Source organism: Idiotropiscis lumnitzeri, chromosome 4, assembly GCF_059441095.1.
Source record: "Idiotropiscis lumnitzeri isolate Australia: NSW breed Sydney's pygmy pipehorse chromosome 4, RoL_Ilum_1.0, whole genome shotgun sequence".
In the NCBI taxonomy this organism is placed as follows: Eukaryota; Metazoa; Chordata; class Actinopteri; order Syngnathiformes; family Syngnathidae; genus Idiotropiscis; species Idiotropiscis lumnitzeri.
Window position 1 is genome coordinate 6,773,224 of NC_142394.1, and position 26,777 is coordinate 6,800,000.

Sequence of the window (26,777 nt, forward strand, 5' to 3'; positions counted from 1 at the left end):
TAAGTAAAACAAATATATGCATCCTAATGCTAATCATAACAATGTACACCACTTAACATTTTTACTGAAACAAAACAATACTTTTTTTATAAATGCTTTAGCTATTTTTTTTAAACAAGACAATACACTTTTTATAAATATGATAAAGATGATATGGACAAAGTTGAGCTTAGCATGTTGGTTTCCTCTGGGTGAATGTTCCAGTTTCTCATGTGGCCATTTTGCTAAGTGAATTTCCCATCCCTGACTTAGAGAAATACCTCCCCCTTAATTTCTGCACTGCTGTGTACGGGCACACTTTTGGTGGTTCACATTTTGAGACTTCTCTTTGCATCATTACAATATATTTCATGTATACCAAATATTGCTCAGTTAAAAATTGCATGGTGTGTTTTTTCAGCAATACTTTTTCTTACTATAGTAAGAAGTATTTGATCAATGTCTGAACCTGGAAACTTGCAGGCACACTTTTATGAGTGTGTGTGTGTGTGTGTCTCATGCTCTCATTCTCTCTCTTTTTTTCACTCTTGCTTGCTCTGTCTCTCACTCTCTAACACACACGTTCACAAAACTCGACCACCTCAACCATGTGCTACTTTCAGTAATGAAGGGGGGGGTAGGTTGAGAGCAATACAGTCGGACATTTGGAGAGAGAAATGCGCTCTAAAAATACACTCTTCCTGTCCTCCTTTGCGCGTGTGTGTATGTGCGTGAGTGAGAGAGAGCGAGCGTTAGTGTGCGTTTGCCTCGAGTATATTAAGCCAGTTTTCATCCAGCTGTCTTCCACGCTTGTGCCTTAACCTTGCAGCTTACCAAGTTCATTTCCACCTTTTTACCTTTTTTCCTCTTAAACTCACACACGCCTTGCTGCATACACACACACACAGTTAGACATACTGCACTTTGGAGACTCTTGAGAACACTTTACTCCTCCACAAGCACTGGCAGACACACAAACGCACGCACACACATACAATGCGTCACTCATCCACGCAAAGTAGCAGACATTAACATACACAGACACACATCATCTGTGGCGGTTAGCGTGAGCGATGTAACAATGCTGATTCCAAGGCAGAGGATTAAGATTGCGTTGCGTCTGTGGATGCCGGTGCTGATGCTGAGGATTGTGGTGGCTCACACTCTGGTGATGTATAGACTGTCCTCACTTACCTGGTTAAGTCTGCATCTTGCTGGCAACCAATGAGTGATGCTGTGCCACGAGACCTTGCTGAATTTAAATGACGTATTGGCTTTAATTTATCATAGAATCATAATGTATTTATAGTGTAGGTTTTTTTTAGTTAATTCAGACCAGGTTTTATCACTTGCAGAACTATTTTTACTCAGTCAGTAAATTTTTTTGCTTATACTTCTTTTAGTATTTATTTTCTCTGGCATTTTCCTGCAAATTATTGTCTCTTATACTCATCAATCAATTCAAGCTGCATCTATCAAATATTTTGATATTCATCCTCATATGAAGGATCAAGAACGTATCTATTTTTGCTTTTACAATTATTAATACAGAAGAGAAAATACCACAGTTCACTTCATAATGAATGACCAACTTGTTTTTATCTTTAGATAATCAATATTTTTTTAACCTTAATTTAAATATTGCATAGCAGCAAACAGTTTTCTCCTCCAGAAACGAGAGAAGAGATTCTGGGCTACGAGACAAAGTGACGCCAGAACCACACTAGCAATTTTGCCGGCAAACACATCGCATTTGAGTAAGCCAAGTTTGTTTAAAAAATTGATAAGCGGGAATAGCAGCTGTGTCAGGCTGTCAACAAAAAAAGGGCGCAGAATAATTTGTGCCTATTAAACTGCCTTTGAAACATAGTTAGGCAGCTTTTGACTGACTATGTTATGGGGTCATCGCTTAGGGGTGAACTTCTAGCCACTAGATGCTAACACTGGCAACAGGCGGCAGATGTCAATGCCAGCATAATTAATTAGACCATTTTTGGGGTTTTTTTTGCGTTCGTAATTAGCAATTGAACATGATTTCAGGATGTTGTTATGTTGATATTGACGGCAACAGTTTGTGACGGTGATATGAACTGGCCCCAACTACAGTCGGGAACACAATTCAAGACTGCCACCACGCGCTACCGGGAACAATTTCAAAATAAATGCGGACCAAGGCATTGATGTCCATTTTAATCTATGGGAAGATACGTTTTATTTTGAAATTGGTCTTCTCATTGTGTACCATCATCATCATACCGCGGCATGATCAATTGTTGCTGCGGCTTGTTGGACTGTTTTCCTGATGGTGCACGCCAAATAAAATGGGTACTTGGTGCTTAAAAAAAAAACAAGTATTTTTTTTCAAGATGCTTGAATTACTTGAGGACTTGTTTCACGCCTCCAATCAATTGAACTTATAATGGCTCATTTTATCAATTAATTTATTGATTCCACTTCCAATATGCCAAAATGACAATTAATCATGTGCGACTCTCTTTAGAGATTAAATTCCAGTAGAAACTAATAAGCCTTTGTTTATCCCACTTTGACAGCAACTGAAGTGTACATGAATAAACTAATAATGAAAATATCAGGTCTATGGCAACTGGACTAATAAAAACTACATCTGCAGATGTGTTTTGCTTTCTATATAAAAGTATATTAGAGTTCCTAAAGTGTGTGTCTGTGTGTGTGTGTTTCACAGATCCAGGGTTCTATCCATCCGCACGCTATCATTATTTTGCCAAACAGCGCTGGAACAGAGGTTCTTGTTTGCTACGAAGACGAAGGCGTCTACATTGACACCTATGGCCGCATCACCAAGGATACGGTGTTGCAATGGGGAGAGATGCCTGCATCTGTCGGTGAGGTTTTTTGGGGTTTTTTTACCTCACATGGAGTTTAACACAGAAGTCTCAAACTAAACTCAAGTAACATAGAGCTTTATAGAATGTATGTTCTGTCTTTGATTGTGTGTGAATTTGCCCTGGTGTATAGAGAGTTGAGGAGTGTTGTTCAATGTTAACATTTATACTTATCACTTAAATTTTGAGGAGTTAACCATTTTAAAAATGTAAAAACAATAAAACTCTACATTTGTCCAAAACTACTGATACAATGCGGTATGTTGAACCTTTCTATTTTGAATTTTGTGTCACATTGCATCTTTCTTATCACCTGTTGTTGACACTGTTTCTCCTTGAAGAAATCATGCAAACTGTTACTTATTGTCACTGTCCTGAGAAAAACATGCATGTCCATTTTTGTGTTTTATTTTCTTTTTCCGTGAATGGGATGTGCAAAACCCAGACAAACCGTTAACATAAAATTACAAGAAAAAATTAATAATGGACATTAGTGTTTTTCACAGACAGCGACAATAGTGACATTTTCTAAAAATCCCAAAATAAAAAATGTCAAATTTCAAATCTTTTCTTCTGACTGTGACTTTCTCAGTCGTAACTTAACCTATAGTTGCAGAAGGCGGCTGCAACTTCACACACAAAATGTTCACGTTCCTGCAACATATACAGTACACTCACCGCCTCCTCCCTGCCTGTACAGCTTACCTCCAGTCCAATCAGGTGATGGGTTGGGGAGAGAAGGCCATTGAGCTACGGTCTGCCAACACAGGAAACCTGGAAGGAGTTTTCATGCACAAAAGAGCACAGAAACTCAAGTTCCTGTGTGAAAGGAATGACAAGGTACGCTATTACTACACATTCCACCAACCACCAAAAACTTTTTAAATGTAGTACTTGGTAACAGTTATTACATATAATATGAAATATTGTAATTATTATTATAACACTTGCATGCTTTACAAATTTTCTTAACTCATTCAAACACCCTGACTGTAACTCATTTTTCAATAATCATTTTGACAGACTCTCTCCAATCACCAGGAAGTAAAAAATGTTTTAACCTTTTTCTGTTCTGTAGTAGTCAGCAGTAGAACGTGAGTAAATATGAAGCAGGTCACCCGCTTTTTGTGTAATATCAATATAATATCCAGGCGAAAAGTGACTTTAATGATAATACTTGCTTTTGTGACACCTCTAACTCTTGAACAGTGGTTTCATTCTCAAGAAACTAAAACAGTTTTTTATTTAGGAATATCTTTTGATAGCGATATAATTATTTAGTGAGTAGAGACCCTTTTCCTCCCAATGAATGAATGTTTTTGTCACTGAATGTTTTGATTTTAATGGATGACTTAAATCGTTCTTAGCATTTAAGCAGTTAATGAACTAAATGATCAATTTTGAGAGAATAATGAAATACAGAAATGAAGCTGTTATGTTGTGGTGCAGAGTCATTTGAATGCAGAACATGCTTGTCTCTTGTTGTAGGTCTTCTTTGCATCAGTGCAGTCAGGAGGCAGCAGTCAGATTTACTTCATGACGTTGGGTCAGAACTCTCTTTTCAACTGGTAATAAACTGGACGTCTGACGCCAAGATCAGCTGCTTACAGAGGCCTTCATCATCTCAGATTTTCACGCTTGTCTACAGTTTGTCACATCCTGGATGTGAAGTAAGCCCAAGAAGCGCTTGTCCATGAAATTGTGTTACAAGTATCACACTGATATTATTTTGGAGCTGATCCTGTTAACGTCTGAAGCTTCAGTCCAACAAATTCACTGGATTTTGTTTTTCCTCGCGCGTGCAAGGTCATCTTGTCTGGATCAATCACTTCCTTACTGCGTCGGCCTCTCTCTTCTGGCTTAGACATTCCAAGGTTCTGCTGCAATGCTTCTTACAAACAGCATTCATGTAACGGAGTGAAAGATGGAGAAGTAGGAGCTTTATTATCCCTTGTTTATCCCTTGGAAAAATGGATCCTTTCACAGCAACGAGCAGGTTGCACATGTGAGCGTTCATAACGTACTTAATCTCATTCCAGATTTGTTGTCAGCTGTCAGAAATGCTGGACCTATTCAAAAAGCCTCGTGGAGATTGCTTAAATGTCGTGGCTGCTCTTAAATGTTTAATATGAAAGCATCTCAGTGAAAAAGAAACAAAAGTTTTTCGCACTTAATTAACAGTGTTCAGTGGTGAGCTCATATGCACTTTGCAAAGGATTATGTCATCCTACAATCATTCCTTGTTTATTTTTTATCTGCTCACTGAATTTGATTTGCACCATCAAACAATTTTGTATTGCTAACTTTTTTTACATAAAAATAAGGCTAAAATTCACCAATGACTGTTAGGGAAAATGAAGATAATTTCATTTCAACATTGTTCATATATAGGTTGTCATTGGTGTATTATTAAATAAGTACTTTTAATTTTTGTACTTTCCCAACATAATTGTATTTTTTTTTCTTAGCAGGCTTCACGATTACATCTGAACAAATCAATTTAGTTTGTTGTTTAAAATGTTCACAAATGAGCGATTTTGTCAAGCTAAACAAATGCACTCCTACAGTATTTCCAGGCTTTGTGTCTTAGCGTTGTACAGATTGAAGATGTATATGTCAAACTAAGTGTATGAATGACTTTAATCTCATATGCAATTTTGTTTGAAATGTGAATATAAAGACTGCTTTCAGATAGGCAGTTTTGTCAAGTGACCAATCGGAAATACACTTCTGTTTGACCTGTGAATTAATTCACGGCAGTGAACACGCGCCAGAATCCTACATGTGTGCAAGTCACTAAATATTGTAACTTGCCTGTCAGAGGCTGAACCGACCAACGTTACAAAGTTATCTTGAAAACTGCAGAGGTACAAGGAGACGTAAAACTTGAAATAAATAAATAACTATTGGCCCATAGGGACAGGAAGCTTGAAAGCAATTGTAAGACAAGTACAGAAGGCGACTCGGCCGCGCGGGGCAAATTCCCTATCTTCACGACAAGTCTATCCACCCACCTACCCAACAAGCAGCCCTGTGCGACTGCATATCCACACATGCCAATTACTGCCACTGCATTCCGTCGTAGAAAAAAGATTATTGGTAAGACATTGCAGTGAATTGTTTTACAAGTGACCACAGTGTTCTAGTTTCACAGACCTATAGCTGGATTCCAAGGGGTTTAAATTAATGTTCAAATGACTTTTCCATAATTGCCATAATTCTTTTTGGATGATTGAAAGCCAACGTGTCCCCAGTGTGTCATCTCAAGTCAAATTCGAGGCTGGCGCACTTCCGCCTACACTTTCACTGATTGCTGCTCACATCCCCATAAAGTCTTTTCACATTGTCAACACATCTCTTCTCGACTGGTGAGTTTCATCCCACCTTCCCATTCCCTCTTCTCCTCCACTCCACTTTCATCTTCCTCAAACTCTCATTCCTCCAATCTGTGTTCCCAAGTGCTGTTTGCTCTGTTTTCCCGTTCCACCCACTTCCAGCTCTGCTGCAGAACACTGCATCTGCATCACTTAGCTTCTGGTAGTGTCACTGAACGCAGTCATGTCATGTCAGGCTGCATATTCTTCTAGTGCTGCACTAATACAGGAAAACATTAGACTCCAGTTCATGGATTCATGCATGAGTAGTTTCTTCACATGAACCCATTAAAACTACGACCGTGGATTTGACCAATACCATACAGAGCATATTGTGGTTGTTGGACCTCCATTTTTCTGCATTTCCCACATTTGCTGTAGGTTTTGAATGTCCCCTTTAATGTATCGCTGCACATTTACAAAATGACTGTAACAATCTTAAGTGAGCATTCGCCACTAGACCTAGTCCGGCTATAGGTGTGAAGTGATTAGATTTCGGATACTCAAGAATCGTCTGTCTTCTTGCCAAATTCATGGGAATGTGTGAGCAGGACAAAAACCTACGGAAGGAGGAAGTAGTTGGTGGCAGTGTAGAAAAGGACCTTCCATGTTCTATCAATGTGCATTTTTACTTGACCTGAATTGTTTCAATAGAGGGCGCCAAACTGAGGAAATGACTGAGACAAAGACAGTCCAGAGCCAACAGTTCTCGGTTGTTAAGACAATATGGACCTCATCTGGTTTGCATTATCAACACAGGACAGCTGTGTGTTTGTCATTGTTTCTTAATCCCAAGAGGCAATTGAGATTGAATGTTTTGTAGAAAAAAAATACATATGTAAAAACCTATTCTTATCTTTTATTTCCAAACCTTGTATCAATGCTTAAGATTTGTTACTTTGGTTTCTTTTTTGCACTGGATCTATGTTTGATTGCTCTGGATTAATGGCATGCTAACAAATGTTTGGATGCGAAATGGTCTATGTCAACAATAAATATGGAATTAAATTCACCTGAGTGTTTTTTGTGGCTTCCAACATAATACTCATGCTAGTGTTTGTCTCGTTCATTCTTGTCAGAGAGTTTCTCTGTTTTAATGTAAAAATGAACCCACCCCATAAAATGCAAAAAAAACAGGGCCAAGACAAATAATTTGTATAAATTATTTATCCGGGTGTCAGCCCGACTCACCAAAGCAGGAATTGTGAGCCCACCCAAGGGGAACACCACCCATGTCCACAGATCCAGGGTGGTGCATTGACCCCGTGAGGAATGCTGCGACCCTGCTTTGCTCACGGCCACCGTGCCCCTTCACTACCGGATGGAATCAGTCATATAAACCAGCCAGCACCCAGGTCCGATTACTACCACCGAGAGGCACACCAAGCAAGTTCTGAGTAAAAAAAAAAAAAAATCTACTTTACGACATGAAAGTGACACTTCGGCATGCACAGAATGTAGAACGAGAAATAAATTTCCACTAAACCATGACTGACATTGCCACAAATTTTGAATTTAGAATTGGGATCACAGACACTTCCTGTTGGACAAAAATCGTTTTTTTTTTATCCTCGTTGATAGTAAGCTGCAGAATGTGTGCATCAAAGTGGTAGCCAATTGCTTGACATGCCTTCATGACGCAGCGGTTGCCGCTCAGATGTGATTGGCTGGCCCGGGGGATCGGGTGACTTGGTCCAGGCTAAATCTGGCCCCCCCAGTTGACGAGTTGAGGAGCTTGGAAAATCTGGGTTGGAGGGTTTTGAGTTTTGCAGTGATGCAACAATGAGAATGCAAATAGTTTTCCAGTCCTGTAAAGCAACAGAACATTTTTGCTGAACTTGCCGTGGTTTTCACAGTTCTCAGGTTTGAATCTCAATTCCGGCCTTCCAGTTCCAGTTTGCATGTTCTCTGTTTTCTTTCTTTCTTCTTGGCTTCCTCCCACATTCACCAAACAAGCATGTTCAAGATTTGGAATTGGTGTGAAAGCAAGTGTGAATGATTGTTTGTCTATACTTTGTGCCCAGCAATTGTAGTAAAAGTTGCCTTGTAGAATTTTACATGAGTGAAACTATAATATAGATGACCTTAATGTCCTCAAGTTATCAGGTCTAATTTCTCCACATTAAATAAATTATTGAAATAAAAGTACACTTATTTCTAACAAGAAAGTAATAAGTAGTTAATTTGAATAGTTTTTATTATGTTTGTTTTTTGTTTTTTTAGTTTAATTCAGTGGTATAGTTAAAGATCAGCATGTATGCTAATGAGCGCGGTTATATCTTATGATCAGTAAAGGAACATTGACAATTTGACTTCAGTATTTCTGCCATTTTAGGTAAGCATATGAGGTACTTCCTTCAATGAACAAAAACATGAATGGAAATATACATACACCCAGTGGTGTGTTCCATTAGCTTCATTATTACCACCACAGTGTTTTTGACTCTCGTCATTTTCGTCCTCATCTGCTACAGGAGATGTTGAGTAGCAGCATCTTCCATCCTTTTGTATTGTGTCAGTGAAAAATACCGTGAATATTTTTGTAGCCCTCACCAGTTACTAAATTCTGTCCATTTTACAAACGTAGATGTCCATCCATCCGTCCATCCATTTTCTACACCACTCGTCCTCTCTGATATATGGAGAGTAAAAACCTTTGGTTCAATCTTCTCCACTGTACAGTACAGCTATGAATATTACGCCCAAAAATTGTTGTTCTGTCATAAAAAATAATATACAAATGACATAAATCTGCATGGAATATACAGTGAGATAGTTTACAAATAATAGACCGTCATCTGATATTTCCTTTTCTGTGGTCATCTAAAGCCTGGATCTCACTGCGGGTCTTGGCATCGTGCACGTGTAAATTGTTCTTTTGCTCATAAAATGCAGGGCAAAGTCCAGTGGGCTTTTCCATCAGCAGCCATCACACTTATGTCATGACAAGCTGTTTCTCTGTGTTTCTAAATGTGTCGACTGTCTAGTGATGCCGGAGTTGGATGAGGGCTTGAATTACAAATGTGGGTGGCCTCATTAAATTGAGTTTGTTTATAAGTTTCACAGCGTTCTTATATTTGCGCTCAGCTGATGATTTCTCACAACAGTTGAAATACTAAAGGGGAACATAAGAATGTATGTTGAAGTTTTATTTTGAGACATTTATCTGAGGTTACCGAGGCTCGCCTTGCTCAGAAGGTTTAATTTAGCTCGGAAACCGGACCCTCAGTGTTGTCTGTCAGTTGCCTCTCCGGGTTTATTGGACAGACGCATGTACACTCCATTTGGTGTGAAAGGCCTCATCAGTTGATGCACCATGATGTGGAAGCTGATGTTTGGCCTTGAAAACCGGAGAGGGCCGCGTTGAATGGAAGATAATGACTTGGTCTGAGATGCGGACACAAAATTGATATTTCTATTCTGGGTTGTACGATGATAATGATTTTTCTTTCACCCTCCACTTCCACAGAGAAAAATCTGCTCATTTGAGAGGTCTGAGTATTTTGGATGTTGACCTTTACCATGGGTAATGTAGTATATATTATAGACTCGAGTTTAAAGACATCCATTTCAGAGTTTTCATCATTTATTTATTTTTTAAATCCATCCTTTTTGACCCACATCACCTACTACTTTTCGTCCATTCATCCATTTTCTCTTTCACTTACATGGGGAGTTGTTGATGTTTTCTGTTATGTGTTGTATTATGTTTGATGTTTTATAATCTGTGTTCTGTAAAGCGATTTGGTACAGTTACAGCTTGTTGTGAAAGCGCTAAATAAATCAAGACGAGTTGAGTTGAGTTTGGGGGAAAAACTGTTTATGTATACCTGAGAATGGTCAGCACTCAATCTCTGGGCACGTACAGAGACAAACAACTGTGCACTTGAGTGGGAATTGAATATTTAAAAAGTCAAAATGTAATTTAATGATGAAGTTTGCTGGGCATGTGAAATTGTGGTTGTAGTGGTAGCCCAAGTTCGAAACTTTGTCTCAGGCCACCCTGGGAGAACTTGGCATGTCCGTCCTGTGGTTGCAACATTTCTTTGGATACTACTATGACTGAAAACATAGAGATGACATCACCACCTATTCACCAAGGCCACAATACTGTATTCATTTGGATCAACACTTAATTTTCACTTGTAGGTATACAAACTCCCTGCCTCTGAGTTGTGCAACAAAACTCGCTGTAAAATGTGTTTTCAATTTTCACTTTTAAATGCAGCAATTAAAATCACAAGTCCAGTGTATACTTTTTATCAATTTTGTTTAGGGGCAGCACAGTGGGGAACTGATCAGCACATCTACCTCACTGAGGTGCAGGGTTCTATTCCAGCTCCGGCGTTCCTTAGTAGAGTTTGCATGTGCCTATGTGGGTTTTCTCCGGGTACTCCGGTTTCCTTCTACATTCTAAAGACATGCGTGGCATGTTAATGGAGCACTCTAAATTGCCCGTAGGTATGAGTGCGTGCGCGGATGGTTGTTTGTCTCCGTGTGCCCTGCGATTGGCAGTCAACCAGTTCAGGGTATACCCCGTCAACTGCTCAGAGATAGCTAGGATAGGCTCCAGCACCCCCTGCGAACCTTGTGAGGAGAAGCGCCATAGAAAATGGATGGAATGGAAGTAAGTTAGATGGGAAAAACACAGACAAGAGATAATTGTGCTTTTAAACTTACCACCAAGCTCATTCTCCAAACTGTTCACACAAATGTGAAATTGTGGATGTAAAGTGTACAACTCGCAAAAATGTCTTGGTAAAATGATGAACATTAGGTTTAAGAATTAGGGCTTATTTTAATACTTAAGTAATCTATTTTTTGTAACTCTTTCATTGCTTTGTTTATTTTTGTTTTTGTTTTTTTGCAGAGAGTACAAAGCAAACAGTTACTGCCTCCTGGAACGCCTGAAACATGGCCCAGTAAGTTGCACAATGTTGTGGGTTGTTCAGATCAATGAAAATGACCAGAATTTGCGCTGGGCGATTAAGAAAAAAAATCAATAAATAAGAAAAACAATTATAATGATTGAGATTGAAATAACAATTATTAAAACATTTATTCATTGATTTCAAAGTGTAGTATTTATTTAACTACTCAAAACTCTCATTATGGCTTCATGTCCATTCATCCCGGCCCGTTGAACACTTCATTCTTGAACCCTTCTTTTTATCAAGCACAAAAAGACCTGGTACCGATTAAGTAAAATTCCAGCCTCTTGCGTTTTCATTCTGCTACATCCACACCTTCAATGCCTTGCACCTGTGCACACATTGAAGCCTTGAATACACATTACAATTATCCCTTTAACATATTTATTTTTAGCTTATATAAGTTTCACTCTCTTGGGACTTGCTGGGCTCACCTGGGAGGTCGGGGATTGTATTTCGTACCATGTCATGTGCAAATGTGTGTAAAATACCCTTGGATCTTTGTATCCTTGAATTTTGAGGAAAGGACAGTTACTTGATTTCTTGAAAACTCAGCTTTAAATATAACTTGAAAGGACAACAAAAAAATAAATTAGTAAGAGCAACTGGGAAAAAACAAAACAATCAACATAAACAAATACTGGCTATTCCTGCGCACGCTGGCGTCTTAGGTGTTGTGTGGTGCCGTGCATGGATAGAGTACACTTTTAGAATGAGAACAGAAGAAGCTAAGATTGTGGAAAGTTAAATTATTTTAGACTGATGCTGTTGGTAAGGAAACCGTGTATGTGCGTGTGTGCGTGTGGGGGGTGTGTATTTGTTTCCATAGAGATTGTGTGTGAGAATATTAGTTATTTGAAAATCATTCCTGAAGTCAATACCAATTTTTTAGCATTTCAATGGGATATTAGATTAACGCTAACATTAGCGGCTAATGATGTTTTAAATACAAAGCATGTTTTGTATTTAAATACGCAATGTGCTTAATCATTTTTGCTGTATGTTTAGTTTCACAGTACACTCCAACTAAGTGTCATTAAACAGCTTAAAGGGCGCTTAATCACATCCGCTACACGCTTGCTACAGCGTACGCAACACGCTATATTCAGTTACTTTTACATCGGTAACTTGTAAATGTGCTACGCCATTTTTCACGTTAATCGTTTTTCATCGATTATAACATCATAGGGATCGAGAGTACCCAAAATTATAATCACAATTACATTTTGATTAATCGTCCGGCGCTAGTCAGAATGTACAGTGATTCATGTAGCTGTACATTTGTGTGTGATATTTTGAAGCGCCCAGGGAGTGCAAAAGAAGACCAGCTCCGTGTGTTTGACCATCACATCCTCTTCCTCTGCATCGTCCACCAGGGAGTCCTCCTGTAGCTCATCTTCCTCTTCCAACACACACGCTTCGAGTCACTCGAGCCTGGTGCAGCAGCCTTGCATTAGCCCTCAACGGGTGATTGCAACCAACTATAAGATGCTTGACACACAGGAGAAAAAAAACAACAACTAATCATTGTGTAATGTTGTTTCTAGCCTGAGAGTATCATCGACAATGAACATTCTAGAAATGGAGTTGCTGCAACATTTGTAAAGGTATAAACTTGTTATTTTTATCTTGAGTGTATGACACCTGACTCGTTTCCGCCATTTTTCGTGATGCCATTTTCATGTGATCACGTCACACAGGTGTGTTTTGCGCTCCTCTCAGAAAGATTTGCTCTGGCTTGTTAAAAAAGTGTTTTCAGTGTCTATTTTTTAGATATGATGTACAGTGGAATTTCCTCTATGTCTAATTTTTTATGTTTATGGCACATATGGCCGATAAATAGTGTTGAAAATAAATAAATAAATGAATAAATAAATAAATAAATAAATAAATAAATAAATAAATAAATAAATAAATAAATAAATAAATAAATAAATAAATAGTGTTGAAAGCTAGCTGGCACATTTATATCGACCTATACCATATATGATTTATTTGAGATCTTTGGAGACATGCAGACAAAGTTTAATCAAATTTGTACAATGCGGAACAAAATAATACTCTAATGCCCCTTGAATGAGGGGGAGACGCACAGAAGCCGTCTACCGAAATAAGATAGCCGTCCGCTGCCAGCAATGGTGCGGGAATCTCCAGTAGTTAAACAAATAATTGCAGAAATTTCTTTTATGGCACATGTAATCGTTCCCAATGCGTGATTCGGAATTTGAGATGACCAACACAACACATCAAACAAGATGTCTGGCGTAGTATCATCACTGACCAGTGAGAGGCAGCAAAATGCTCCAGGCCATTCAGACAACCGAAATATAAAAAGAAGAATGTTAGACAATAGGTTAACTGTTAAATTATTTGTTAACCAGCAGCAAGCAAGCAGACTTCTTTGAATGAGAATGAGGCTGTGTTCGAATGTCCACCCATATACCTGAACCATGCATTGTGGTTTATATTAACCTATTACGTGAACATCGATGCATGCTACTTTTCCAAGTGCGTTGTGCGTTATTTTGAGCGGCCTACATTTATCCTCACTAGTGCGCTAAATAGAGAATACTGGTGCGCACATTCTGACACAGCCTGAGACTTGAGAGTGCCCTAACATACAGTAATTCAACTTTAGAAAACATGTTTATTTCTTTACAGTCTCTTTTTTCATTATGATTGATTAATAGAATGAGTAACAAAAGGTGGCATTTTGGGCAGGAAATTGACGAAGGGCATTGCTTCTAATGGTTTGCATGTCATTGATAGCATTACAAGGTTATCTGGAATTGGAATAAATTGAACTCGTAATTCAAGGTACCACTCTAATTGAACCCTTAATCTGTATTAAAAACTAGGGCTGTCAAAATTAAAGCGTTAACTCAGGTGATTCATCCAAAAAGATTTAAGTCAGTTAAATATTTGAACTCAATTAACTCAGTTTGATTTACCTAAAAAAAATCATTTGCATACTTAGCAAATATTGTGCCATATTAGCTGTGCATCTTTAGCATATCATATCAGAACAAATCACTGTGTTCAAGTTACCACTGGGCCTTGCAAACCAACACTGCTGGAGTGTGGAGCTTGTGGGCTGTTTTGAGAAATGATTCAAAGAAAAAATGCCGATAAAGATGTTTAGATCGTATTCAAGAATCAGAGAAAGCTATCAGAACTAAATATACTTCATATTTGGTGATTTTGCATCAATTCCAAGATATTATTCAAGTAAATATCTGTTACAAACTTCGCAGTTGAAAAATGTGATTAATTAGTTAAAAAAAAATAATCACTTGACAGCACTATTAAAAACATATTTATGCAATTGGTTATAATGATCTGAAAAATATATAGATTATTTTTTTGTTTGTTTGTTTGCTTCTTTGCGTAACGGTCATCATCACATCTTCCAGTGCCTCAATGACGCTTGCGCCCTGAAGGGCCAGTTGGTGGTCCTGGAGTGTCGACTGAGGGGGACTCCTCCACTGCAGGTCACGTGGTACAGAGAGGACCAGCAAATTCTGGACTCTGATGACTTCAAGATACTACGCAAACGTAAGTGTTGGATATTAATCATTGAGATGTATATTATGAATTGCTCTTAATTGTTGGCCAGAATGACACAATTTAATAACTCAAATGAAGCTACGCAATTTAAGACTTCACCGGAAAAAAAAAAAATCCTCCCATTTTATTTTCCCAGAAACCAGTTCTGCATCAGTGCCAAGTGAGTGTACAGCATGATATGAACTTTTAGTATTGTTGTCACCACTGACGGACAGATGGTTTCATCCAGTCATGGCATGTTAATAGTTTCTGGTCAATTATCTGTCATGAATTAAGAGAATATTCCCTATTTAGTAACTTAAACAATTGATCATTTCTTCTTTTGTGTTGTGGTTGCAGCTAGCAATGCAAATTCATTGTATCATATTTGGTGGCTTTAATGTATAAGTTAAGCAAACCAAAAATTTAGGAAACACCTAAATGTGCTAACGGAAAACAATGCCAATAAACAAAAAAAAATCTGATTAAAAGTGTATGTTTTTTTCTGCTTTTAAATGTAGATTGGACAGTATATAATGCTGAGATAATTTTTCATACTTAAGTAGAGATGACTTGAAGTGAAAACGCGATAGAGTTGAGTGCATAAATGTGTTACTGTCTACAGAGGAGCTTTGTACACTGGTGATAACTGAAGCCTTTCCAGAAGATTCTGGTGTGTTTAAGTGCACCGCCCATAATGCCTTTGGCACAGTCTCATGCTCTGCCATGTTGGACATTTACAATGGTTTGTTTATCTCTCTCTCTCACTATATAATAAATTGGAAAGCCCATTTGAATTGCAGTGTTAAAATACCACACTGACTGTATATGAATGCCATATCAGTGTCCTAACATTACCCTCATAAAACGCAACCATGTAGACCTCGAGGAGCAGCTGGAGATAGAGGCTATTCGCCAGCAGACAGCAGAGCACTTCATGGAGTCGAATGAGGCAGCGTTCCAGCTTGAAAGCGCGCCTCTTCATACTTGTGAAGACTTCCCCACTGTGCTATCTGACTCATTGATCGTTCCCCCACCCAGCTGCCTGGAAGACAACGTTACAAGTCAAGTACGGTGAGTGGACAATACCCGAACCAACACGTTATGTGCATAGATCTTACAATCAGTTTTTAAGGCCATACTCGATATACCAATGGTGAGCCTTCAGGCCCAGAAAGGCCTTCTCTGCTAAACGTTATTTATTCCAACAATCATTACTTTAGGCAGCTCTGCTTTATTAATAAAATCAAATGTATTAATACAGTTTTCACAAATAAAAATATAAAAATGCAACACCAAGTTGTTGTGACAAATTCCACTTTAGACTAGACAAAGCTCAAGTCTTTCCATTGGTAACAGGCACCAGTGTGTGTATTGTTGTTCCCATTTAATTTCAAAGCCTGCACTGGTGTTATAATATATACACCTCTTGGTGTATATTTTGTTCATTCTGTATTATTTAAAGGGACAGTGTTCATCAAACGAGCCAAGAAGGAAGGCTTTGAGTTGAAAACTTTTTTTTTCGACGTTCATAGTTGGGGAGTTGTAGCAACAGTGAGACCACGAGATGGCGCTGTCGCTCAGACGTTGTTGGGAAGGAGCAATCCTGTGGAGTCAGTGTTGTCACTTGCTTGTCTCTTTTAGTTCTCGTCTTTAGTCGAGCGTGCGAGCTCGGCGTCACCTGTCTGCTGTAGCTTTGTGTCTGTCCTCGTCAATTGTTGAAGGAAAACGGCCGCTATTGCCCTCAAATTTAAACGCAAAGTTCCAAAGTCGTTTTCTAAGGTAAGAAATATCTCAAATCGATTTTTTTCGAGCTCTTGTTTTCGTTCCAATAATGCGCTTTTACGTGTGGCGTCAAGCGGTCCAATTATCAGCTCTTGGTATATATTTTTTTTTAATTTTTAAAACCGGAACGCACACCATAAAAAACACGCTGTTTAATTGAGCCTATTTCGAGAAGCTGTCAAGTTGATTTTGAAAATGTTTGGATGGAATGGGTCGTCATCTGACTGGTGTTCATAATGTTGCAGTAGAAACACCTGTTGTGCAACGCTATTTGACTTCATTGAAATGATTGAACTTTTTATCCCATGTCATTCTTAACTCAATTTATATTTCAAATTACTATAACGTGTACGTAGTACATGTCCTTTCCAATTTCTTTGCTCTAAACAGAGAGCCCACTTGTGAAAGTCCAGTGTACAGACTGCATGCCAAACGTCTCATATTGAAGCCAAGTGGTATCTTAGAATAAATTATGAGCTCATTTGAGTGCGGTAATATTTCCCTGCCTGCATGCTTGACTCTGTTTGCCGAAGAGTTTACAACTATAAGAAGTTTTTTCCTCTACTAAAGTGTTTGGTTTGGCTGCTTGTTTGTTTCTAAACAAATGTGGAAATTTTTTTTGTAAATGCTCTGTCAGTGTATTTCCTTCAAATGAAATGGTATGGTCACTACCATGTGAGAATGTCTGCACAGATGCTTTGGCTTTTTTTTCTGAGGGTAATGTGTCCTATCTATATTAATGTCTCCTGAGCTGTACTGTAATCTCATCTGTAATATCATTTGTGAAGTGCAGACATGGTGACTTTTGTCCTTCGGATCCCTTCTTCCTTGCTGCAGCTCAACGTTTGTTTACAGTATATCTTGGTAACAGTCTTTCTTGATGTTCAATGCCCATGTCTTTTCTTATTTTTGTGTGCTTGTTATTCCTATTAAAGAGAGTGAATGCTTCTAAAGTTTTGCATCATACACAGGCTAAAAGGGGTATTAGGAACTTTGTTTGGATACCTTGAATGTCCATCCACCTGTTTTCTTTATACCGCTCATTGTCATTCGGGTCACAGTTGAGCTTGAGCCTTTTTCTCATCTGACTTTGGGCAAGGGGCGGGACACACCCTGGACTGGTTGCCAGCCAGTTGCAAAGCACATATAGTCAAACAATCACTCACAATCTGATTGACACCTTTGGACATTTCAGAATCTTCACTGGGAAAAAAAAACCACACAACCAAAGGGAGAACATGTAAACTCCACGCAGGAGGGCTATCGCCCGGATTCAAACCCACAACCTGTGCACTGAGAGACACATGCTAACCACGATTTCACTGTACCGAAATTAAGGAATTGCATTGCAATTATTTGATTGGATTGGACGCATGAAAACTATCCTTTTTTTACAGGGTTAAATTGTGATATAAAAGTGTACATATGTAAGCTCTTTGGCAATTTCCCAAAAGTTAAAGGTGATGATCGAGGTGGTTTGTTTCTATTTTTGTGGTCATGTCGACTGCAGATGCCAGAGCACAATGAACAAATTGTATTGTTCACTTGGTTGTTGTCAGTCACAGAGGACGAAAAGGATAGTGCACTCTTAGCCATGCCTTACAAACATTGTGTGTTAGCATGCTTGCATGCGTGTGTGTGAGTCACCAGTTGTGTGCCTGCACCTGCCAGCTGATGTCCAAATTCCTTGACCAATATAGCTTTGCCCACTTAATCTCTTTCTCCCTTACACACAGTCTGCATGGCCTCAATTCAGCCACCATGAACTCTGGAAATTGTTGAATTCTCATCGTTGTAGCACTGCCCTTTGATGACACTGAAATCAATGTTTAAATACGTACTGAAGATAATCATCATGGGACACTGAAATTCAAACCTTAATTGTGAGCTATACATTCTAAACACTATACTGCCATGCTGGTCATCCTATGACAAGTCTTTAAATTCACTTAATATATCAGTATCTGCCACCTATGCAGCTCTAATATAGTGAATGTGATGCTCGGTGAACTTCAATTTGTGGGTTTTGCAAATCAATTCATTTTCTGATAGGAAATATGAAATTATAAATAATCAATTACTTACTGTATTGCCAATCTTTAAGGTAACGGTTCAACCTTATCATCGTAATTTTCGGACCATGAGTCGTACCAGTCAAAAAAGAAGGAAAAAACATCTGTATATAATGTAAGAGACTGCGGAATATGTCACAATTTTTCAGGTAATTTATTAAGCAAAAACCGAGACCAAGAATAGTAAAGCTCAGGCTGGCACCTAAAAGCTCCGTTCCCTAATCATATTGACGGCAGCGAATGACTTCCGGTTGGAATGAGTCCTTCGCTAACTACAGAAAAGTTTTTCTTGGAAATTTAAAATGTTAACTAAAACCTGTGGCAAGAATGATGGAATCACCAGCTTCAGAGGATGTTCATTTAGTTGTTTAAATTTGTTTAAAAAAAAAAACAACACAGAACAAACCAACAAAACAAAACTAAAGTCATTTCAAATGGCAATGTTCTGGCTTTAAGAAACACCAAAAGAAATCAAGAAAGAAATTGTGGTAGTCTATAGCACTTATTTTTTTAAATTGGAAAAAAAAAACAACTAATCACCCAATTCTGAGGAAAAAATATATACAAAATATATATAGAATCACCCTAAAAAACTAACACCTGCATCATATTAAAAGCAATGACTAATGCCTACACAGAAAAATACAAGGTTACAATGAACAAAGGGAAAGCAATCGTGACTGGTTGAAAATCATATTCAGTGATTAAAAGAGAATCTGCATTGGGCGCGGTTATTATGCTAGAACTTTGGGTTGGTACCCTTCCAATGAGATTTATGAGGACCACTGCCTGAAGAAAACATGCAAATTTCCACAGTCAGTAATGGTATTGGGCTGCATTTCAGGTAACAGGACTGGGGAGATGTTTGTCATCGTGTCTTCAATAAATGCACACGATTATGTTAACATTTTGAACACTTTTATGGAAAATATGTTTGGGTGTGATGAAATAATTTTTCAAGATGATACATCAAGCTATAGAGCAAAAACTTTGAAAACATTCTTTGACGAGAGGCTAACGGCAGAGGTTTCATAATTCATAAACATTATTTAAAGCTCTATAGCTGGTTAATTTACGATTCTCATTCATTTACCGTAATTTCCCGACAACAACGCTAGCGCATGGCTAAATTTAGCCATAAACACAGATTTGTATATACATTAGCTCTTCGGACTAATAGCCGCGGCTCTCCATCTTATTAAATGGGGTATTATTTATATTATAAACTCAGGTAGACACTCTAACCCCCTTGCCAAAGAAAAAAACTTGTTTTAAGAGTTTTATTGATGGGAACTGAGAGGGATTGCTTAATTATTTTAGCGGGAAGTCATTACAAAGAGAGGGACTGGTAACAGAAAAGGCTACATCCTTTCTGAGACTCTGCTTAGTCATGGGTACCTTGGTAGTGTCTGGTCCATTGACCTGAAGCACCAGACAGGTGTGCACAGGTGGATGAGCTTAGTAAATGTGGAACGAGACCATTTCAAAATTTGAAAACAAAAGAATCTTAACTACAAGGACTACAGAGTTGGAGTTGTTTTTTTTTTTTTTTTTGATCAGTGGGACATTATATATAGATATGACTGTCATCCGCATAGCAGTGGAAGGAATCATGTTTTCTTAAAAGGGAAACCAGGAGCAGCAATTAGAATGAAAACAGCTGCGGCCCCAGAATTGAACCCTGTGGAACACCGTATGACAATGGAGCAGTGCGGGAATATACAATACAATACAATACAATACAACTATATTTATATAGCGGATTTCACAACACAAACTAAATGGGAACTAAATCACTCAACTGCTACCACAAATGCCCACCTGGTCAACAGAATGCTGTGGTCCTCTGTATTGAACACTGCAGTTGGATACAACAAAACAAGACAGTCTCAAGGGTCATTTGCCAGGAGGATGTCAATTAGTGTGATTTTATTTACAGTCACTCATGTGATGTGGATGAAAAGCCAAAGACGTCAAAACATTTGACCACTCTAACAAATACTGTTTGGTGTCACACAGAAATTAAATATTAAAATTGACAAATGAAGATGTAAGGCTATAACACATACCGTATTTTAACAGACACAAAGAGCAGCACTAGACACCTGGGCTTGTTAGTCAATTTCATACTTCAGCTAGACATAAACCAATTGGTGATCATGTAATGCAATCACATTTGTATTGATTGTATATCACACTCATACTTGATTGTTATGATTGTAATTATCCGGGAACCATTATACATTGTTTCAACCTACTGTTTCATCCAGGTTCCAAGAGGATCTGCTAGTCAACCACTCATCTGAAGATCACTTAAGTCAGAATCAGGAGCAGTTTTCTCCTTGCTCAAAGGGCCATCGGTCACCAGAGGTTACAGTCCACTTGCCCAACCCTCAACTTCCATCTTCACCGTTACAGTCTGCACAAGTCAAAGAAAAACAACCAACACCCAAGCTGATCACACCAAGCAAGCTAAGTTTCAATGTAATAAGTTCTTTCAAACTCATTTAGCTGCTAATGCACCCTCAGACTATCTAGTCTTGAATTGTGCCACCTTTCTTACTCCTTCATTCTTTACTTTTGTCCAGTCCTCCCCATCAGGAGGCAACACTATGAACCTGTCAGACCTGCCTACTTTTAAGCCTGGTGCCTTCCCTCCTAGTGCCTTCAACTATGCGCGGCCAAGACACTTTATTCAGTCGCAGTCAGCCTTCCAGGCACTCAGCTATGAAAGTGTGATAAGGGATGCTCAGGAGGACCAGAATAATTCCCAGGAAAACCTGACGTGTTCAAGTGTCGTTGAAGTTCCAAGTCAAACTAAAAGGATGTCTTCACAAAGCCAGTCAGTGTCAAAGTCCTTGTCTCAGTCTCAGTCACAGTTTCAGTCACTGAGTCTTACTCCGAATCAGACACAGCCTAATGGGACAGGCAAGTTGTCCCCATCCTCATCCAGTATGAGCTCCCCCATGTCCACTTCCTCTGTTGCCACCCCTTCTTCCTCTTTGCCATCCTCACGCGTGACCATGCGCTCTACCATAACCCTCACCCCAAGCGTCCCAAGTGCCAGTGGTCTTGGCAGCGCCACTCTGCCAGCTAATCAGAACACCATTTCTGCTCCCGCTGCCTACCTCTGTTCTGTGTTGCCCTCCCAGTCCTCTTTCTCCCCTTACTCAAAACTGTCTCCCAGCTCCACCCTCTGTAGCTCGACCTCTCCATCCCGCTCACCATTAGCGCCTTCAAGCCCTCACCTTCCCATAAAAGAAGTGTCTCCTTCTACCGCCCCTCAGCAGCCACCTCCATTGTCCCCTTCCTTCCCTCCCTCCAACCTCTCTCCCTCCACCGCCTTTCTGCCTCATCTCAACACACCTAACAGTCAGAACAGCCAGCCACCCGCTGTGGTCTCGATGCCCGCCAGTTACAAGGGGACGTCGAGCACGTAAGTAAATGATCAGTTTCACATTCTTGCTCATTACACACGGCCATTATGCAGTGCTTGCTTCATCTGCATGCAAAATGAAACATAGCTTGACCAAGCAAGTGGCAATTAGAAATGATGTTTCTCTCAATTTAAGCGCACCCAAAATAAAATGTGTGTGTATTTTTATAAAATGTTATATTTTGGCTAGAATGGTTCTACCCATTCATGTTGTCAGCCTGCGGTACAAGTATTTCAATAGTTCTCATTAAAATTGTCCTTTGATGTGGTTATCTGTTTGTTGGAGGAATCCCAATAACTTCAGTATTTTTAGTTATCTATCGCCATGCCTCCTTCCATTATCTGAGGTTATCCTCACAAGGGTTGCGGGCATGCTGGCGCCTATCCCCGGCTAGTAGGCGTAGATAGGTGTCTACTGTGGATTATGGCAGCATTAGTCAGCAAACTCACGTTTATTAAAACCAAAACAACACATTTTTTTGTATACCCAAAAATAGCACATGTGCTATGATGCTATTAGATCTCTTGGTGACCATGAATATGTGTTGCGTTTATAAACTCGGAAATCTCAGCACTCAAAGGAACATAACATGATGACCCATTTGCCACAAGCTATGAAAGGCAACAACTGAAGGCCTTTTGTATTCTATTACATTGTGCATACACGAGTAGCAAAACAAAACATTTTGTATTAAGGTTAAATAAAACCAAATTAAAAGTCAATTTAAGTGTTTATTTTTTTCTTTAGCACATTACATTACCCTAAATTTATTCATATGAGTTCACTCTCATCTACATAAAAAAAAGTGAAATTGTTTATATGCATTTATTTTAGTATTTATATGTAGTTTCTTTAAATTAGTGCAACTCAGCATGTTGTATAGTTTTGGGTTCCATTTAAAAGACACTAAACGTTTACACATCAATGATAAACACCACACGAGTGCCCCGAGACAAATTGGAGTTGGCCGCCAAGGGTCAACTGTTGTTCAATAGCTTGTGCAACCTGTTTAGGAAGCATGCTAGTTGGAGCCTGAATTTCATGTGCCTTCTTTTGGGTACTGATGAATTGTAGGGTCCAGTAAGTCTACATTGCTTCAAGACTGAGCAACTACACAATATACTGTATAGCAAAGTAAGATCAAACAAATTGCACACCATCCTCTGAATGTTTCATGATGACCAATGGACATGTTATTTGCTTTCTTTGCGATGAATCGGAGCCCTGTTGATTGAGTTTGATCAATGCAATTTCTTTTTATTCACCGACGTTTAATTCTTTTGTCTATCACAGTCTTCCTAAGCCTGTTCTCAAGAAGCCCATAGCTTCTCGACCTTCATCTTCTCGCTCCACAGATGAAGAGATCCAGGGTTCCAAAGATGCTCTCATCCAGGATCTGGAACAGAAGCTACGTTCAAAAGAAGTGAGGAGAAAAAACAGCCAGGTATGTGATGCAAAAAAGAAAAAAAAAAGGGACAATGCATATACTGATTAACGTATGTGATTCTTTTCGGACAGAAACTTTCTTATGAGGAACGTATGGCTCGAAGGCTGCTGGGTCCAGACAATGCCAACTACATGTTTGACCAAGACGGTCTTTCAGACTCACAACTTGACCAGGTGCTATTAACTTTTCTTAAAACTGTGTGTGGCGCAGCAATTAGCATGTGTATGCTAGGGCTATGGCGATTATGGAAAAATAATAATACTGATTATTCTGTGAACATTGAATGCATGATTATTCATTGTGGTCAAAACTTACTATTTATTCTTCTACCAAAACTTAGTTGAATACAATTTAAAAGAACAACCAGAAAATAACTCAGTAACAAGTAACTTGGTTAACTTGATTTAAAAATAAATAAATGTAGTATGCTGGGGGTAGTTTTTTCTTCCTCAACTACCCCCTTATTTACGTGTACAAGAAGTCAAGTTAACTATGGCAACAATTGTATTTGCAATGCTTTGCATGACAGTAACCACATCGCCGATGCGGTAAAAAGGCCAACTTGACACTAGACCTTATCTTGGCAAATAATACATGAACATCAATGCTTAGGTACACTTTTATTTGAAAGTTTTTTTCGGGTGGCGTAATGATTGAAGGACTCTGTTTGGGGCCGTTTGCCTTCACAAACAGTTGCTACCGACTTCAACAGCACAACTAATTAAAGGTGCTAAAAAAAAAACTTAATTACCCTGATGCTGCATTATCTTGGACTGAATAATTTTTGGGAAGTCTAATTTATTTATTTATTTATTTTTTTCCACAGACACAAGCAGTTAAGTAATCTTTATTACCTTAAACAGAATCAGATCTATAATACAATATAGGCTTGATAGTGAAAAATGAAGTATTAACTGATTTACCTAACAGGAGTATTTTTCTACTACTGTAAAATTACAGGCGTGAATTTACATGCTTTGACATTCATATTGGAAGCGTTCACCTCACAAGTGTTACAAGTTAATCGTTTTTCTTTTCCCTTAATGTTTGTCTGATCGTAAGAAACCAAAATCATCACAATTAAATTTCAATAAATTGTTCAACCCAAGTGTGCGCTTGTATTCAAATCCCATCAGCGTTTATTGTGCTAGTTCAGTGGCTGATTGATTAGTCCGTTTCGGTTTCCCTCTCGGAGCCTCCTGCATGCCATTTTATTTGCCGCGTCCTGAGAAAAGCATCACGTTATTGGTGTCCACGTTACTGTGTCCATCTTGTTGGTTTTCAATACAAAAACTTGCAATTAATTTGGAGCTGTTCTGTTCCATTTCAGCCAGATTCGCCAGAAGGAAGACACACTGGTGGGCTATGGTAAATATGTTGTAAAATAAATGATTGGAAATTAATTTAGTAGTTGTTGGAGAAGATGCATTGGATGGAATAATATGTTCAGTTGTGTTCAGGAAACGTGGTTTGAGCTCCATATTTCCCAAGAAATAGCAAAACATTGAATGGTTATTGTCGCCTCTCACCAAAGAGGTTTTTGGGTCAAATCTCAGCTCAAGAGTGTATGTGATTATGGTTGGTTGTCTGGAGCAAAATGAAAGGTCAGCCATGCGATCCTGAATGAATTTCATTTTTAGATTTGACGTGAGTTCTAAACAAAACAAAATAAAAGAAATGGAGGGCGGGGTGGGGGGGTTAATGTCTCATAGGGCTGTCAGCCTGTTACATTTGCTAAATAAGGTCAGCTGGATGTATCATCAGATGTGCCATGAAAACACATGACCTAAGAAATGAAACTGTTACAAATGCAACCTATTTCAAACACACAAAACTTAGTGGTGTATAAATCCCAAAACTGAGAGAGTGAGGACATGTCTGCGGGTGTGTGTCTGTGTGTTGTTGGTCATTGACAAGTGAAATCTCCTCACTGGGTGGTGAATCACAGTGGTCATAAATAAATAGTGGGTCGCTTTCTTGCAGGGGGAAGCACCACTATGGGACAGATGAGCGGGGGAATGAGGGATCCGCTATCCAGGAGAAATGTTACGCCCCTCGCTTCATGCAGGTCCCTCAAGACCTCACTGTGGAGGAAGGCCGCTTCTGTAGAATTGACTTCAAGGTGCTACATGAAGACACCCGTTGAAAGTGTCACTTTTCAGAAATGGTGGATACACAATATGCCCGTCGGAGAGAGTTTTTTCTTTTTAAAGCTCTTCTCTCCTATTATTCAGGTTGGAGGACTCCCTACTCCTGATGTCTGCTGGTACTTGGACGGTAAAGCAATACGTCCAGACGACTACCACAAGATGCTGGTGTGTGAGAAAGGCATGCACTCATTCATCATCGAGATTGTCACCGTGCACCATGCTGGTGTGTACGAGTGTGTGGCCAGCAATCGCGCAGGCGAAAGCAGATTCACCTTGAGGCTTGACGTCATAGGTACAATGTCATTACATACTTGTTCGGGAATTCAGATCAACTTTATTTGGATAAGCTAATAAACATTTTGACTGTTTCTCCCATTTTAATGAACTCCAACATTATTCAAAATGAACCCTTTCTATAATTATTGAAAAGCTGACAATCTTCATTTGTACATTTTTGACAGTTGTATTGTTTCCATACGAAAATGTTGTTTTGTATGACTTCATGAAATTAAAGATTATTGCTCCTAATGCATCTTGCGTTGCAGCAGTGTGCCGTAATGTGGTTATTATTTTCCCTCTGCAGCCCAGGAGGCTCTGCGCCCTCCCACCTTCATTCAAAAGATGTCAAACTTCAGAGCTCTCGAAGGTGACTCTGTGAGGTTAGAATGCAAGGTGGAAGCGTCACCTCCTCCTCAACTCTTCTGGAAGAAAGATAAAGAAATGCTACGCATTGATCCGACCAGAATGAGGTGAGCTCAGTTTCAGTACCTTCTCACTAGACTTTCGCATAATTTTGGATCCAAACCGTCCTAGTAATGCTACTCTTTTTAAGACCTAGTGTAAAGTAAACTTGACCAACCGGATTTTGAGTAAAAAAATCTATTTTGAGAATACTCACATTAGTTTTTTTAACGCTAACGTCCAAGAGTCATAGTTAGAACCATAGCAACACCCTAACAACAAAAATGCTTTTGTTTGCCAATCTCCAGTATTTTTTGCAAATGACGTTATTTGCAGAACGAGTCACCAGTCACCATTTTATTGCATTGTTGATGGTCTGGTGAGCTGCTTAACTGCCATTGTTGTTGCCTTTTGTTCTCCTGAGCATCTGGTCTCGTACATTTAGGGTCCAACCAACAAAATTTCAACAAGCTCCTCGTCCTTAACTCTTCAAATACCTGGATCCCCTCAG

The 26,777-nt window shown here is 38.9% G+C and overlaps 2 protein-coding genes across 6 annotated transcripts in view; both read left to right on the top strand.

Annotated features, from left to right (window-relative positions):
- Positions 1-6,513, top strand: part of LOC148337952 (mitogen-activated protein kinase kinase kinase kinase 4-like) — a 57,371-nt gene extending 50,858 nt beyond the window's left edge. For all 5 annotated transcript variants that reach the window (XM_088293360.1, XM_088293361.1, XM_088293363.1 and 2 more), the window contains 3 exons: positions 2,684-2,843; positions 3,544-3,683; positions 4,332-6,513. In XM_088293360.1, coding sequence (XP_088149486.1) covers positions 2,684-2,843; positions 3,544-3,683; positions 4,332-4,415 — 384 coding nt within the window. In that variant the 3' untranslated portion in view covers positions 4,416-6,513. The remainder of the gene's footprint in view (positions 1-2,683; positions 2,844-3,543; positions 3,684-4,331) is intronic.
- Positions 6,514-7,449: 936 nt separating this feature from the next.
- The window catches only part of myot (myotilin), a 28,646-nt gene continuing 9,318 nt past the window's right edge, over positions 7,450-26,777 (top strand). The window contains exons 1-17 of the mRNA XM_088293479.1: positions 7,450-7,572; positions 9,687-9,709; positions 11,088-11,139; positions 12,457-12,615; positions 12,696-12,755; positions 14,562-14,703; positions 14,852-14,875; positions 15,320-15,439; positions 15,576-15,768; positions 20,822-21,035; positions 21,140-21,987; positions 23,282-23,432; positions 23,507-23,608; positions 24,766-24,803; positions 25,419-25,557; positions 25,670-25,877; positions 26,169-26,334. Coding sequence (XP_088149605.1) covers positions 7,450-7,572; positions 9,687-9,709; positions 11,088-11,139; positions 12,457-12,615; positions 12,696-12,755; positions 14,562-14,703; positions 14,852-14,875; positions 15,320-15,439; positions 15,576-15,768; positions 20,822-21,035; positions 21,140-21,987; positions 23,282-23,432; positions 23,507-23,608; positions 24,766-24,803; positions 25,419-25,557; positions 25,670-25,877; positions 26,169-26,334 — 2,762 coding nt within the window. The remainder of the gene's footprint in view (positions 7,573-9,686; positions 9,710-11,087; positions 11,140-12,456; positions 12,616-12,695; positions 12,756-14,561; positions 14,704-14,851; positions 14,876-15,319; positions 15,440-15,575; positions 15,769-20,821; positions 21,036-21,139; positions 21,988-23,281; positions 23,433-23,506; positions 23,609-24,765; positions 24,804-25,418; positions 25,558-25,669; positions 25,878-26,168; positions 26,335-26,777) is intronic.